We start from the raw sequence: 16311 nt of genomic DNA on the forward strand, positions 1-16311 counted from the left end.
GGACCTCTACCCTCAAAACTCGGCCTGCCCGTCACCAGCCGCTTCCCCCCTGCTCCAGCGATCTCACATGGTTCAGTCCACAACTGGGCCTGTTCCACACGCTCGGCCTTCAGGGGGAGGCAGCTGGGACCCGGACCGAACCATTCCAGTTACTGACTCCCTTGCAGCCTTTTTGGAACTGGGCAGCGCTTCCACGATTGGCCAGAAGCCGTTTTGGAAGCGGGCAACACTAAACAATGTTAAAGGAGGAGTTCTAAACTCAGGGGAAGTGGCATTAAAGATCTGCAACGCCAGGGGATTGTTCTTTCTCAGGGTTTCTCGGCAGGGGCACATTGGAAACTCAGTCATTTGCTTCGGGGGCGGGGGGGGGGGGGGCGCGGGGGTTGTCCTGGGCTTTGTAGGATGCTGAGCACCATCTCTGGCCTTTCTACCCATTAGATGCCAGAGCACTTCTCCGCCCGAACTGTCTCCAGACACTGCCAAATGTCCCCTGGATGGGGGAAAATCATCCCCAATAGTTGAGAAACACTGTTCTGTGTGAACTCCCAACTGGGTTATAATTCAAAGGCACCTATGTGGGTTGTTTATTCCACATAAGAAGGTCATTCATTTTTTAAACTTAGCCACTTGAGTTTTGGATTATGGCTAAAAAGACTAATAGACAATACCCAGAATTGGACACATTCTGCAAATATTAAGTACATTCTTTGGGTTGCAAGCTCAGACGCTACAGCTCTGTGATTCGATGAAGAGCCAAGTCAACTTAAGCTACTCACCAGCCTAAGCTATCTGCACAGTTGTCCACAACTAGACTGCACAGCTGGGTGAAGTTATTTAATGCATCCCGAAAGCATCCCCTCTGCCTCCCCTTGCTTGTGTGCATCCAGCTTTTCAGATGCCTGCAACAACAGCTGTTCAAGAATCCTGGCCTAATCCGTTCTCCACACGTGTTGAGTCCCGAAGATTTGTGAGTCTGCGAACCAAAACAGGATATAGGGGCATCAGGATGGCACACAGGGGCTCTCGCCGTGGAATGTGTGGGAATGAAGCAGTGATTCTGACGCCACACATTTAACACAATGGAGAGATAGGCCAAAAACCAGGGCTTCTAAGTCCTATTCCAGTACTTCCTATTTTTCCAGAAGCTTTTGCAATTTCACCTTTCCCTTCATCCTTCAATGTTTATTGAACTCTCTCTTATTCATGAGTTGAAAAACTCCACAATGGCTGCTTACCAGAGTATCTAAAGTCAAAGGAGTGCCTGGCCCTTAAAAGGCATCCAGTATTTGCTGAATGGAGATCATGGCTGCGTTTACATATAATACATGCAATAAATATTCATTAGTATTAGGGTCACATGTCTTCTCTCCTTCACACTGATTAAATTGATCTCGTGTGTTTATCTCACTCCAACCTGTGGATCACTGTAGATTATCTATTCTTATTCTCAAAAGCAAAAAGTTGTGATTAGAAAATAATCGTAATACCAAATACCAATAATAGTGTGAGCTACTATTACTGAGTATTTACTATGGGGCGGCACACCTTATTTTTCTGTAAATTATCCCACTTGTCCTTAGCTGGGTAGTAAATATTTAGCTTTTTGGAAAAAAAAACAAAACAAAACACATATGAGTTTTTTTTTTCAGCTATTCTTCATCCACTTCCTCTTCTCCTTTTTCTTCTTTACAACCCTTTATAAATGTAAAAATCATTCTTATGTAGCAAGACAAGCCAAAAAAATCGTGGACTAGAGGCAGATAACACATCCGTTCCATCTTGCACATGAGTCGAAAACTGCAGCCAAAGAAACACCTACTGTTGCTTATTTTATTTTATTGTAGATCTACCACAGCAGAATGTAAGCGTCATAAGAAAAAAATTTTGTCTTCTTTGCTGTTATTTCTCTTGCGCCTGGAACAGTCTGTGGAATACAGTAGATGCTCAATAAATACTGGGCAAGCGAATGAATTTGACCAGTTATACCAAGTCACTTGACTATTGATTGCCTCAGGAAACTTGTGGCTGCAAAACCCTGGCCATTAGATTTTGCTGCTTCCCCTCGTATTAATCAGTACTGGGACTTGCAAAGAGACAGAGAGAGAAACTCAAAATCAAGAAAATACGCATAAACAGGGCAGAAGATGCGGGGGCACATATCTGCCCTCACTCAAGATGGCGGCAAGGTAGCGTGCCCTTTCCGGTCACATGATCTGCCTGTCGGCAAAGGGCGCCTCCCCGCGCGTGCGCGCTGCGCCGCGGCTGCGAGGCGCTGAGGGGAGAGGCGCCGCCGCCTGCGCCGCCGCGGGGACCCGTTAGAGCGGAAGCGCCGCCGCCGCCGCCTTCACTGTCCCGGGGACCCTGATTCCCGGCAGGTGGGAGGCGGGAGCCATGTCCAAGCGGCTTCGGAGCAGCGAGGTGTGCGCTGACTGCAGCGGGCCGGGTGAGTCGCACCGGCTGGGCCCGCTTCCCTCCGCTCGGCTCGGAGGGACCCCTGCCCCGGGGCCGCCCCCTCGGGTCGGGCGGGCCCCTGCGTCCGACCCCCACCCCCCGGGGTCGCGAGGAGGAGGACCTGGGGCGGCCCCCTGCCGGGCCTGTCTGAGCCGGGCGGGCACGGGGGCCGCCGCCCTCCCGCCCCTCACCTCCCCTCTCGCCCGCTCGGTCCCAGGCCGGGCGGGGAGGCTGCGGGGTCGGGGCCGCTTCCCCAACAGGAAGGGGCTTGGGCAATCCGCAGGAGGGCCGATTACACAAGTGGAACGCGGGCGTCCTCCCGGCCGCGGCCCCCAGACGCTGCAGGTGTTCCCCTCCTCCCCGCGCGGCCCCCGGCCCCGGCCCCGGCCCCGGCCCCGGCCCCGGCCCGCGAGGGGGCCCTGCCCGGGGTGGGCGCGCTCGCCGCTTCCGTCCACCGATAGTCCCCGGGGGAGGGGACCCCCAGGGCTGACTTCCTGCCCCTAACATCCCGGCGCCCGCTCCACCTCCACCGGGGACGATCTCCAGGAGGTCGGGGTCCTGCAAGCTCAACCGGCGCTTGCTTGGGAGGCGGTGCGTGTCTGGAGTTTGGGGATCCGAGCGGCCCGGGTTCAAACAGGGTTTTCTCTGTGGGTGACCTTGGGCTGGTGATTTCCTTTGGCCCAGCCTTAGTTTCCTCATTTTTCCGACGGCCAGCATTGGGAGAACCACATTCAGTGGTAAGAAGAGTCCATGAATATTCTTGGGATCATCTCATCTACGTTCGTTCCTTTTCTTTTTCTTTTTTTCTCTTCTCTTCTCTTCTCTTCTTTCTTTTTGTATTGCATTGTTTAGTACAGAACCTTTGTGGTCCTTAAAGACAGACTTGAGGTTCAACATCATACATTAATTGCAACATACAAAACAAAATCGCTAGCAAATAGGTGCATTTGGGCATTCAGGCAGGCTAGACAGGTGGGCGCGTGGAAAGGCCAAAATCATTCTTCACTTGCATGAGGGGCTTAGGGTTTTCAGCTTTAGAGTGTAGATCCCTCTTAGCAATTGAAACTGAGTTGACAGGTCTCTATGCTATTCTTGGTGCCTGGATTAACCTGCTTTGAAATTGGAAGTAATTCAAAGGTAAGATGGCCCCATTGGTTACAGTAGCTCCCAGTTAACAATCCTAAAGAAATCGTTGAAAAAAACAGGGTTTTTTTTTTTTGCAACTGTTCTGAACTTCCATCTTGTTATATGGCAGTAGAGACGGATTTTAAATAGTACTGTGGCAAGTCAGACCTTGTGTGGTTCTTTCATGGCCTGTGTAGTGCAAGTGGGGTTACCAGTTTCCTTTGCAGATTGGGAGGGGGGGTGGGGGGGTGTAGATGAGTTGAAAAAGAGAACCAAGTTAGTGTGGGTTATTACAGACTCCATTGTATTCTCTGAAAATGTTATTTGTTCCACTTCCTTATTTTCTTGTTTTCAGTTGAGCTTTCTGTGATGTGTTTGTTTCACATGAGTCTAGATTCAGACTTCCTCTTGGAATGTGTATTCTTTACTCATTAGGTGATGCGGACGAACGAAAACAGCTTCTCCATTGCCAGACTAATAAGTGTCATGCCGTTCTGCAGCATTTCGTGCATAATTCAGAACATTTCTCTTCCATTGTATCTTTTTCGGTGTTGTCTCAAGTGCCTAATCTACAGAGACTTGAGTCACTTCCTTCCTGTTTTGAATATAATTAGGCTACCTTGAAATGTTGTGTGAACTTGAGCAGCTAGGAATTTGTGCTGCCTTTTCTGCAGAGCCCCAATCAGTTACCTCTTTCTTTTAGGAGTTCCTTTAAAGATTCTGATGACTGCTGAGGCCTTTTCCCCAGAAAATGCACATGTAATCAATCACTCTTTTACACAGAACTTCTAATTTCTTAATGGGGCCATAGACATTTCTGAAGCCCAAGGAAGAAGCCCCAGCATAGAGCATTTAGGTAATCTGGAAAGGTTTCACCCAGCATCATTCCTATGAACTCAATTTTGATTTTACTTTGTTGTGAACATTTTGATATTTTTTCCATGAGATTCTGATCCATGATATTAAAGCGACTGAGAACGTCACTTAATGTGCATTACATCCTTGTTGTCTAATTACTATTTAATTTTCTCCAGGAACACTGTGAATCCTCTGAATGATAGGTGAAAACCAAAGCTATGCTTCAAAATCGTCTTTTTTTTTTTTTTTTAAGTAGTAGTATGGGTATCAGACTACAAAAAGCAGTGTATTTACATATCTTTGTAGGGATCTTTCATCTTCTTGTTTCCAATCTTTGCATTTCCGAATAGCATAGTAGTATTGACGGAGTTATACTTACAATGAATTATTTTCTCTTTTATTTCAGGGCAAACCTTTAGCCATAACCACATTTTAGCAAATACTTTTCTTTTTTAATGACTTTAATTCATTTGGAATTAATTTTTATTTTATATATAGAGAGAAAGACAGCTAGTGTGCACTCACATACTCCTGCACACTTGCAGAAGGAGATGAGAGACAATCCCAAGCGGAGTCTGTGCTGAGTGTGGAGACTGATCTCATGACTCTGAGATCATGACCTGAGCCAAAATCAAGAGTCAATCACTTGACCAGCTAAGCCACTGAGGTGCCCCAAACCTCATTCATTTTAAATAGCTCGTTCTCTGAACTCAACTACCTGAAAACTAAAAAAAAAAAAAAAAAAAAAAAAACAAAAAACAAAAAAACTACCTGAAAACTCCGCTTGAGATTTTTCACTGTAGTAATAGTTCACCTGAATCATTTGATGTTTTAAGTATTGACAATCAGAAACTTTTTCAGGGATGCCTGGGTGGCTCAGTGGTTGAGCATCTCCCTTTAGCTCAGGTCATGATCCCAGGGTCCTGGGATCAGGTCCTGCATCGGGTTCTCCACAAGAAGCCTGCTTCTCCCTGTCCCTGTGCCTATGCCTCTGCCTCTCTGTGTCTCTCATGAATAAATTTTAAGAAATTAAAAACTTTTTCAGTTATCGAGAATTTCAGCGAGCCCTTGAAAATATCTGAATGGTACTTAGGAAATAATTTAGAATAGTTATAACAGCTCACATTACTGAGTACTTACTATATGCAAGGAGTTTTACCCTTTATGTGCCCCCCTACTCTGACATATACTATTATTCCCATTCGATCCATAGTGAGAGGATACTCATATAACTTGTCTGAGATCATTGTGCGAGAAGTGGCAGAGTTAGGGTTCCAACCCTGGACTGCTTGTCTCCAGAGCCACCCTCTCAACCACCACACCCTCTGACTCCCAGGATTTGTCTCTGATTGAAATCTCCTAACTTTTCATTATATGGTTGGAAAGGATTTGAATAAACTGTTAAAAATGGTAAAGATGGTGTACATGCATTTTAGAGATTTTTGTGGACATTGAATAATTTTTAAATATAACTCTTAGACCAAGCAGCTTGAGTGGCACCTATTGTCACCCCATTGTGAGTCTGACGAAATCTGGGGTTTCTAAGTATGTGTTCAGTTTACTTGCCCAGTGTGGATTATTCTCACTGCTTACCAACTACGAATTATGTCTTGTCTCAAAGGATGTCTGCTAAAGCTCCATGAGACTTGGTGGGAAAACGTATTGTACATGCACCAAAAATATTACTCACTTTTATTTTACATCTTTACCTCTTTGAGGTTGCTGTTGTTCCCACTTCTGTTCTTTCAGATCAGTTGCAAGGTAGAACTTAGCAGTTTATTTGAAATGACTAATGGATGTCATAGAACATTTCCTAGCAGAGAAGGCCAGGTTCCTCAGTGTGTCCTCCAAGCCACCACAGCCAACAGTTTTACTGTTGTGTTGCTTGCAGCTTTCTGCTGAGCCCAGAGCCAGGCAGAGATATGGCAGTAGATTAGGGTTACAGTCTCTGCACCATTTACTTCAGATAATGCTATGTGGATTTTTCACTGACATGGTTATGTTATCTTGCTGTTTGTGGAGATGGATTTGAAATGATTCACCTGTACCCTCTCAGTTTGTCTTATGTTGAGTGAAGAAGCCTGTCTCTGAGATGGTAGATTATATTAGGTCTACAGACTGTAGCCCTGTACCAGAAGGAGACAACTGGTTATTTAGGGCTTCAGCTCATGTATTTAGTCTCAATTAATGTACTCGATCAGCCAAGATAGGTGGTAACATCAGACAGGCTCACCAGCTTTGTGTGTTGACTAGCATTCTAAAACAACAGAAATAAAAAAATAAAAATAAAAATAAAACAACAGAAATGTCTCGTTTTTCTGAAAAACCAAACCTCAGTCATCTTTGGCCATCTGGCAGTATAGCAGCCACCTGGTATCCTCGCCATTGAGATGTCATTCTTCTTTCCAGATCCTTCCTGGGCATCAGTAAATAGGGGAACTTTTATATGTGACGAGTGCTGCAGTGTCCATCGGAGCCTAGGGCGCCACATCTCTCAAGTAAGGCATCTTAAACACACACCGTGGCCTCCCACGTTGCTGCAGGTAAAGACTAAGAATTCTCACAGTTTGTAATTTGAGCTCTTCGGGCTCATAGTTTTAGGAACTAAAATTTCTCCTACTCCTTAAATCTTATAAAAATGTTTCAATCAGCTGAATAGAGGTGCTATGCCTATTAATGCTGTATGTAAGAACTGAATTTGTCATTTGAGCTTTTTTTATCCCCCTCCTAACAAATAAATCTTGTGCCAAAATCTTAATTATAGATACAAAAATAATTGTTAAAATTTATTGGTAGCATTTTACTGCTCACTTTCTGGACTGTCACCAGAAATTATTTTTAAATAGTCCATCTTTTCTGTATACCACAATAAATGTTTCTGAAAGCTACAGTCTCAGGCTTTTCCTTACATTTCCTGCTTTGATGGAAGCATGGACTGAGATTCCTCTAAAATTCCTGAAACATCTGATTTAAGTTTTCTTGAAGTTCTTGTTACAGGTTAAAGAGGATATTGAGTTAACATGTTTCGATTGAATGCCTTACACTGCTAAGTGTTAAGTGAGGTCTTTGTTTTATTTGGGGTTGAATGTCATGTCACCTGTACTTCTATTTTGGGGTGCACATTCTTCAAGTTTTATTTGGAAGTCAGAATTAAGCATGTGTTTCGCCTTCATTTGTCTTGAGTACATATTTTACTAAATCTGTGGCAGCTGCACAATGTGTCTCTTAAACTTGCCTGTATAAGCCAAGGGGACTAAAACAAGTGGGTTTGGGTCTCTGATGTGACAGTGTCTCCACTAATGCAGAAACACAGATGGGGTTGGGTCAGGATTCATGCTTTGAAATGAAATTGGGAAATATGGTTTATTAATAACTTTTACTCAGAAGTTTCTAACAACTCATTCTCATGTGAAAGTGGGTATTTACTGCTCTCAGGTCTTTGTTTACAGATTTCATTATAGGGCCTGAAGAAAGTCCGGAGATGAGTAGTTTAAAATGCCAGGCTTGACCCTAAAAGAACAATTCTGAAAGTATGGCACATGAACCACCAGTGGTACTCAAAAGACAGATGTAGGTAATACATATTTATTTTAATGGTTGCATTATTTTACTGTGTATTGGAAAACTTTAACTAGCACATCAAGCCATAATTGCTAGTAAAAGTTTTTTTGTTTTTTGTTTTTTTAATGAGTAGATTTAAAGAAAAATATTAGATGGAAAGTCTAGACAGTACATGGGTTAAGAATCTTGAAAATAGTATTTGGATAATCAGGCTTACCCCAAAGTGTCAGAGTGCTCTTCCTTCATAATCTGTAAGAATAATCTAATCAAACTCTTTTAGGTACTTAGCCATCTTCCTGGTCAGACCTGAATCCTGCATATAGGTTCATCTTTCTCATTCTAGAATCAGAAAGCAATGATTTGTAAGACATCCTCGCCGTGCAGTGGGTCTTGGTTTTCCCAGTTCAGTCACTGTAATTTCCAGTGAATATTTGTGGAAAGAAATTAAAATATGATTTTATACTGCTTGGTTTTTAGATGGTTGAAACTTTGTATAATAATGGTGCTAATTCTATATGGGAACATTCTTTGCTGGACCCTGCCTCTATTATGAGCGGAAGACGTAAAGCTAATCCACAGGATAAAGTACAGTGAGTGGAATGTTTATAAATACTTTTATTTCTTCATAACACTTGGGGCCCACTAAAAGGAGTGCAGCTACTTTGGACCAGCCCCCACAAGGGCAGCACAGGAGGTGGTTACACCCCAATTGTGCATTGAGCTCTCTGCTCTTAGGAATGCAGAACAAGGCCAGGCACAGGACCATCTCTTTTGCATGGTTGTACAGCACAAGTCAGTGGCTTCTCCAGTTTGACACTAATGCTCAGAGACTGTTAATGTAATCTGATTTAAGCTTAGGTGCTCAAACAAGAGGCAATCAGACCAAAAATCTCCATTCTGGGCTCTGGTCTGCCTGATGCCTCACCTATAGGATGGGATACAATGCTGCTTCCTCACAAGGCTGTAGGTCAGTTAAGAAAATTACAAAGAGAGAAGCTCTAAAAAGCAAGTATTCTGCAGTCCTGGCCTTTAGAATGACTAATTGATGTTTTGAGACTTCAGGTCTTAAACTCCTGCTGGAACTTATTTCAGTGTCATTCATTTTCTTCTCTAGTAGGGGATATGGGTCACTTCCTTTTCTTTTTACGGCCTAAAGAATGGGAAATGTTGCATCTGAACTGCAAGTAAGCAGCTTTCTTTCTTTCTTTTTTTTCTGGGTGGTAATCAGTCCTAATAAAGCAGAATTCATCAGAGCCAAATATCAGATGTTAGCATTTGTCCATCGCTTGCCTTGCCGGGATGATGACAGTATGACTGCCAAAGATCTTAGCAAGGTGGGTCACGCTTTTTAAAATCCCTAAAACTGCTGGATCAAATGATATATTGTTTTGTTTGAAAAAAACTTAAAGAGGAAGAAAAGAAAAACAAAACAGAAACTTTCTGTACTCTAAATAATTAATAACAACCTTTTTTGCAGTTGGTTACATCTTTAATTTTAGTTCAAATGGCAGCCATTCTATGTTAGTGGAGGTACAAGGAGGTACAAGGAAAAATAAGTATGTATCTAGAAAATTATTTATGTTTTTCAGAAATGGTTTTGAAATTATATTTCTTGAGGCACCTGGGTGGCTCAGTTGGTTGAGCACCTACCTTCAATTCAGGATATGGCCCCCAGGATCCTCTGATTGAACCCCGCAGGGAACCTGCTTCTCCCTCTCCCGACTGCTCATGTTCTCTCTTTCACTATCTCTCTGTCTCTCAAATAAATAAATAAAATCTTTATCTCAAATAATTAAAATCTTTTTTAAAAAAGAGAGGGAAGGTGAGCACGAGCAGGTGGAGGGGCAGAGAGAGAGGGAGAGGGAGAAGCAGACTCCCCACTGAATTGATCCCAGGACCCTGGGATCATGACCTGAGCCGAAGACAGACGCTTAACCAACTGAGCCACCCAGACACCCCTAAAATTGTATCCCTAAAAGTTTTTCATTTAACTTTAAAATAGGAACCATCCCTTGAGTTTGTTTCTAGAAGGGACTAGAAAGTTCGAGGGACCTCTTTAGGTTTCTGGGTTGCATACTGAGTAGGATCTTCAGGAAGCAGGATGACTGAAAGCTGTAGTGCTTATGATTCTTTATTATACTTGTAAAATGAGTAGATGGTTTTCTTTATGTGGGCCTTTGCATGATTTTGAGAGATGCCATGAGAAACATGCATTTTTATTTTCAAAGCACTGCTTTTAGGAAATGTTCGCACAGAGCTTGGACACTTGCAATCAGAATTTTAAACTTGGCAAAAAAAAAAAAAAGGAATTTTAAACTTTGCATAGAAAACATATATAACTGTTACTTCCGTTAATAAGCTTGGCATGGGGTTTTTACCACAACTTAAGAATATTAAATACATTAATTGTAAAAATAAGGTGTGGATATAGATGCTGGAGTAGACTTCTGCATTTTTATAATAAGGGTTATTGCATTTTAGACAATTCTAGGTTAGACTTGAAAAAAGCAGCTAATCTTCTGCATGTTTAAGAGCTTTTCTGCAGTGGTACAGAATTTGGTATACACCAGGCCTATTTCCCAGCCTGAAAGATTTTGTTAAAGTATTGTATACAAGGCCAAGAATGTTGTTATGAAGAGGGTGTGCTATAAAGCAGAATCCAGTAGTTTACAGCATGGGGTACGCAGCCCTAAAGCCCTAGGTTAAATAACAACAACAAATAATAATGATTATAATAACAGCAGTTGTATTCTTTGAGTGTTTCCTGTATACCAGGCTCCATGCTGAGCATTTTGTTATATCATTGACTCCTTACAGTAATCCTTGAATAAGTGGCATTGTTTTCACCATTTTAGAGCTGAGAAAACTAAGGTTCAGATTGTTTAAAGAACTTCCACAAGGTCACACAACTTGAAGGGTATATGGTTTTAACTTCAGGTCTTTGAGACTTCAGAGCTGTGTTCACCTATCTTCTCATACCCCCTTTCACTTCAGGTCTGATTGTACCACTTAGATTGTGCATTTGGGCAAATCAGCCTTCCCATCCTTATTTCCTTATCAGTAAAATGGACCTGGCCCCACCTTAGAGCTCTGGAGTGGTTGTGACCAGCAAGGGAGAGGCTTACTGAGCTAAATAACTGATTATCACTAATATAATGTATATTAAAATGATCTGCCAGCTGCTATAGTATACCATTCTTTACACTTTTAACAAATACTTTTTTGATTTGTGTGTTTTTCAGCAACTTCATTCAAGCGTGAGAACAGGGAATCTTGAAACCTGTTTGAGGCTGTTATCTTTAGGAGCACAAGCCAACTTCTTTCACCCTGTGAGAAAAGCATGAATTGATTCAGATACTAAATTGAAACTAAGTGGGTTGTGTTTGTTGTAGCCTTTAGTTTTATTTAATTTGCTTGTTAATCTACTTTTTATTAATATTTCTCAGGAAAAAGGAAACACCCCACTCCACGTCGCCTCCAAAGCAGGGCAGATTTTACAGGCAGAATTATTGGCAGTATATGGAGCAGACCCAGGCACACAGGATTCTAGTGGAAAAACTCCTGTGGATTATGCAAGGTGAGAGACCTAGATTTCTTGTCACTGCATCTTTGGTTAGGGATTATTTATGTTGGGTATTATTCATTGTTGGTGGCTAAATTGTGTATGATTAACATTTAACCCCTTTAAGTTAAGGATATACATCTCCCATTATTTTACAGATGAAGGCATTTCAAATACATAAGAGCTCAGAGCCTGGCAGAGTTGGAGGAGATAGAACCATTAGCTTAGCTAATGTGCTTAGCTTCCAGTGTGCTTAGCTTCCAGTCTTTCAAATGACTTCTAATGCAATGGTATTTGAGCCATAGTCCAAAGCAAGTATCAAGAATTGCAAAACCCACTCCTCAGTTTCTTAATATGTTTAGTCATTGCTTGAACTTAAAAAACAGAGCTATATAGATAGGTAGGCGATTAAACAAGTAATAGTAAAATGTTAATTATAGGTTTTAGGTAGCAGATGTCTGGGTGCTTGCAATAAAATTCCTTAAGTTTCTTCTTGTTTTAAAAACTTTGTGAAATGCTGGAAAAATAAAAAAATCCATGTTAGCCTTGAATATCATTTAAATGGTAGAAGATGGCTCATCTTTCTTTTTCCAAATTAATTTTTTATCAACTGCAAAGCATTCTACTGTTCTGCAGAGGATAAAATGGGTGAAATGCCAAAATTGTGCCTTCCCAGAATTTATTATCTCATGGAGGAGATGATTCATAAATACATGAAAGAGTTAAAGGAGGCAAGATAATGTGGAATTCATTGCCAAAATGGATAACTGGTCTTAAAAGGCATATGTAGGGTTTCTTCGTTTTGACCTAAGTTAGTAAGAAACTTTAGTTGGTCTTTAAAAAATGGGTTGGATTTGGGTGTGTGAAGGAGAAGCTAAGACATTCCAAGTGAAAGAGAAGGATTGAGTTTACGTTCAGGAGGGAGGGATGGACAGGGCATTTTCAGCACAGCAGAGGAGTTTACTGGATGGAGCAGAGTGTGTCTAGGAATAATAAGAACTTGGGTATTGAGGAATATAGTATTTCCTAGATCTGAGACTCCACTGACTATATGGGTCGTCATTATGTCACCTACCACTTAAGAACAACTTAGCTGATTAAATGATGATGTACCATCAATTGTAGTATACTTCCTGATTTCACAGCTATTTAAAAAGAATGAGGGAAAGAGATCCGTATCTCAGAAATCAAACGTGTGGTAGGTCAGAGGAATATTTTGTAGTGTCTTGAAAGGTGGGAAAAGAAAGTGGCAGAAATGAGACTTCAGCTTTTAAGAGGAAGAGAACCCTCAGTACATGATACTTAAATGTCACTTACTTTGGAGTTTCCTCATGTGTACCTTGCATATAAAATAGTCTCTCTGTGTAATAATTTATTTATATGCCTGGTTGCTAAAAGGATTTCAAGCAGCTTAAGTATTTACTTGGTGAGTTAAGAAAGACAAACCTCATGTTTTCTCTTATAGAAATTGAAGTTAAGCAGGTAAACCTAGCTACAAGTGTGAGCTGTGCATTCTGTTGGTCTGTCTCTCCCTGAATTACAGACCTTGAAGTGGTTACTAAACTCTCATCTGGAATCAGACTGGCTGCATCAGGAACCCCTAAGGAAAGGACCTTCTTCAAAATTGACATTCACACTCGTCCTGTCCTGATTCAGAATTCCCACGGTTGGGGCCTGGATATCTACATGTTTTTTTAAAGCGCACTAGTTAATTTTTGAGAACCTCTACTCTAGATCATTTATTGGTTTTATTTTCTACCTCATTAAATGAAATGATTCTTTATATGTCCCATAAGTCCTCCGTTTCCTTATTAAGTATTCTGTTATGTAAATTAGGAAAGGAGAGGGGGTAGTTCAGACTATGAAAACAGTTTATAGAGGTGGGAATCAAAGTAGACTTTGACAATTTACCTCACACAAAAGGTTGATTATTCTAAGAAGTCACATTTGGTAAATTGCTCAGGTGTCTTGGAAGACATCTCTGTACTTTTTCATTTGAGAGCCAGTGGCTGGTAAGGCATATAAATGGTACTTTGTTTTCTCTTGGTAGGCAAGGAGGGCACCATGAACTGGCGGAACGCCTTGTCGAAATACAGTATGAGCTGACTGACAGACTAGCCTTCTATCTCTGTGGCAGGAAACCAGGTGAGTGAAAGGATAGCAGTCTCTCTACACCTTCAATCAGTTAGCGTCTGGAAAAACAAGTTGGAACACTATTACCCAAGACCTCTACTTTAAGGTATCCTTGAGAAAATTGTAAATAAGGATTTTTTTATTTGAAATAACTAGCATTTTCAGTTATATGTGAACAAAACTCCTTGAATTTTAGTTTTTAAGACTTTAGCTCCAGAGGAGTAACTATTTCAACAATCAAAGAGCATAATCCAACCAAAATTGAATGTGCACCATAGTTCTTGCACATAACAGGATTAGGAATGGAAGAGCATGTGCAGCCCGGGTGGCTCAGTGGTTTAGTGCCTGCCTTTAGCCCAGGGCATGATCCTGGAGTTCCGGGATCGGGTCCCGCGTCAGGCTCCTGGCATGGAGCCTGCTTCTCCCTCTGCCTGTGTCTCTGCCTCTCTCTCTCTCTCTCTCTCTGTGTATCTCTCATGAATAAATAAATAAAATCTTTAAAAAAAAAAAAAGGAATGGAAGAGCAGAGCAATAACTTAGGTAGTTATCTGGAGAATTCTTCCAAGAAATGGAAGAGTCCAAAATGAACTTTGCCATTAGCCAACTTTACTTATGAAGTAGAACTGGGGTCAGCAAACCAGGGTCAGTGGGCCAAATCTAGCCTGTCACTTGTTTATTTAATTGAAGTTTTGTTGCAAGATAGCCATGCCCATTTGTTTACATATTGTGTGGCTGCTTTCACACTACTGCAGCAAAACTGAGTAGATTGAGGGGCTGGCTAGCTCAGTCAGTAGAGCATGTGACTCTTAATTTGGGGATTATGAGTTTGAGCCCCATATTGTGTGCAAAGATTACAGAAAGAAAAGGAAAGAAAAAAGAGTAGGTTGAGTAGTTGCAACAAAGACCATAGGCTACAAAGCAAAAAATATTTACCGTCTGGCCCTTTACAGAAAGTTTGCCAATCCCTGACTAGAATATCCACATATACCTACACAGTGATTCACTTACCTAGTTGTATGGTAGAGTTAAGAGGCCCTGGTGTGGTTCCAGTTCCCAGTGAGATGGGGTAAGCACACCCCACCTTTTCTTTCCTGCTAAATATAATTAAAAGCAAAAGCTGGACCAAAAGCATTTAGTGTAGCTATCTAAGGACTCTGGATGGTGTGTTAGGGAACTCAAAGTAACATCAAACTGGTGATTAGTGTCCTATTTTGCTTCTGATATGGCTTTCGTGATAGCCTGAAATCTGGAACTGTATAGCAGGTGCAAAGAAGGCTTCTCTTTCTGGTCTACAGTGCAGTAAATGAGATCCTACAGGACAGAGAATTGGAGGATTCCCCTAGGGTTCTTTTTTTTTTTTTTTTTCTCCTTCTTCCTTTTTCCCCCCACCCCAGCCTCTAGGCAATCCTGTGGCTGCAGCAGTGGTGGCACATCTGCCTAAATCTCTGACTGAGAGCAGGAGGAGAATCCTGATTGCTTTTATTTTTCTGTCTATCCTCTCACCACTTGGCCCAGGAGGCAGAACCTAACCTGGTCAGTTGTTTGCTAAAACAAAAATTAACATTCTCCATAGAATTTAAAGAAGACTCAGCATCTCACAACAAAATTCTCAAAGCATCCAGAATATCAGCTATAATTATTGACATATGAAGAACCAGGAAAATCCCAAAGACGTGGCAGGGGAAAAGATAGTCAACAAATACCAACCCCACATGACACAGATGTTGGAATTATCAAAGACTAAAGCAGATGGTAACATCATACTTTAAGAACTAAGCATGAATGTTCTTGAAGTAAATAGAAATATAGACTGTGTATTTTTCAAATAGAAATATGGAGAAACAAAAGACATAAAAAGAACCAAATAGAGATGTTGAACTGAAAAACACAATAACTAAAATTTTAAGACTCACTGAATGGGCTTTTTTTTTTTTTAAGATTTTATTTTCACTTATTCATGAGAGAGACAGAAGCAGAGACATAGGCAGAGAGAGAAGCAGGGGAGAAGCAGACTTCCCATGGGGAGCCCAATGTGGGACTCGATCCCCAGGACCCCGGGATCATGACCTGAGCCAAAGGCAGACACTCAACCACAGAGCCACCCAGGTGCCTGCTGAATGGGCTTAAGAGCAGATTGTGGAGATGACAAAGAAAAGAGTCAGTGAATTGAAATAGATCACTAGAAATTACCCAGTCTGAACAAAAGAGAGAAAAAAGAGTGGGAGGAAAAAGAAACTGAATACAGAGCCCAAGGACCTATGGGACAATATCAGAATGTCATGTTTGTATCCTCAGACTCCCAGAAAGAGATCAGAAAGCCTGGTACAGATAAAATATTTGAAGAAACATGGGTTCAAAATTCTAGATTTGGCAAAAGACAATAGATTTATAGATTTAAGTAGCTCAGAGAATCCCAAATGGGATAAACTCAATGAAATCCTCACTCAGACACATCAAAATCAAACTGCTGAAAAAACAAAACATTTGAAAGCAGCCAAGGAAAAAAACGACGTAACATGAAAAGTCAATTGTTTGAATGAATGTGAATTTTATTTTACCGTATTTTATTTTTTGAATGTGGATTTTAATTGGAAATAGTGGAGATGAAAAGTAGAACACCT

At 41.5% G+C, this 16311-nt stretch overlaps 1 protein-coding gene across 15 annotated transcripts in view; it reads left to right on the forward strand.

The window, feature by feature from the left end:
* Positions 1–2255: 2255 nt before the first annotated feature.
* The window catches only part of GIT2 (GIT ArfGAP 2), a 47035-nt gene continuing 32979 nt past the window's right edge, over positions 2256–16311 (forward strand). For 14 of the 15 annotated variants that reach the window (XM_072802863.1, XM_072802867.1, XM_072802873.1 and 11 more), the window contains exons 1-7: positions 2256–2443; positions 6844–6977; positions 8473–8585; positions 9224–9329; positions 11238–11324; positions 11442–11572; positions 13608–13702. In XM_072802863.1, coding sequence (XP_072658964.1) covers positions 2392–2443; positions 6844–6977; positions 8473–8585; positions 9224–9329; positions 11238–11324; positions 11442–11572; positions 13608–13702 — 718 coding nt within the window. In that variant the 5' untranslated portion in view covers positions 2256–2391. Of the gene's footprint in view, positions 2444–6839; positions 6978–7883; positions 8009–8472; positions 8586–9223; positions 9330–11237; positions 11325–11441; positions 11573–13607; positions 13703–16311 lie in introns of those variants that run through there. The other variant, XM_072802870.1, reaches the window with a different exon arrangement.

Source organism: Canis lupus, chromosome 27, assembly GCF_048164855.1.
Source record: "Canis lupus baileyi chromosome 27, mCanLup2.hap1, whole genome shotgun sequence".
NCBI lineage: Eukaryota > Metazoa > Chordata > Mammalia > Carnivora > Canidae > Canis > Canis lupus.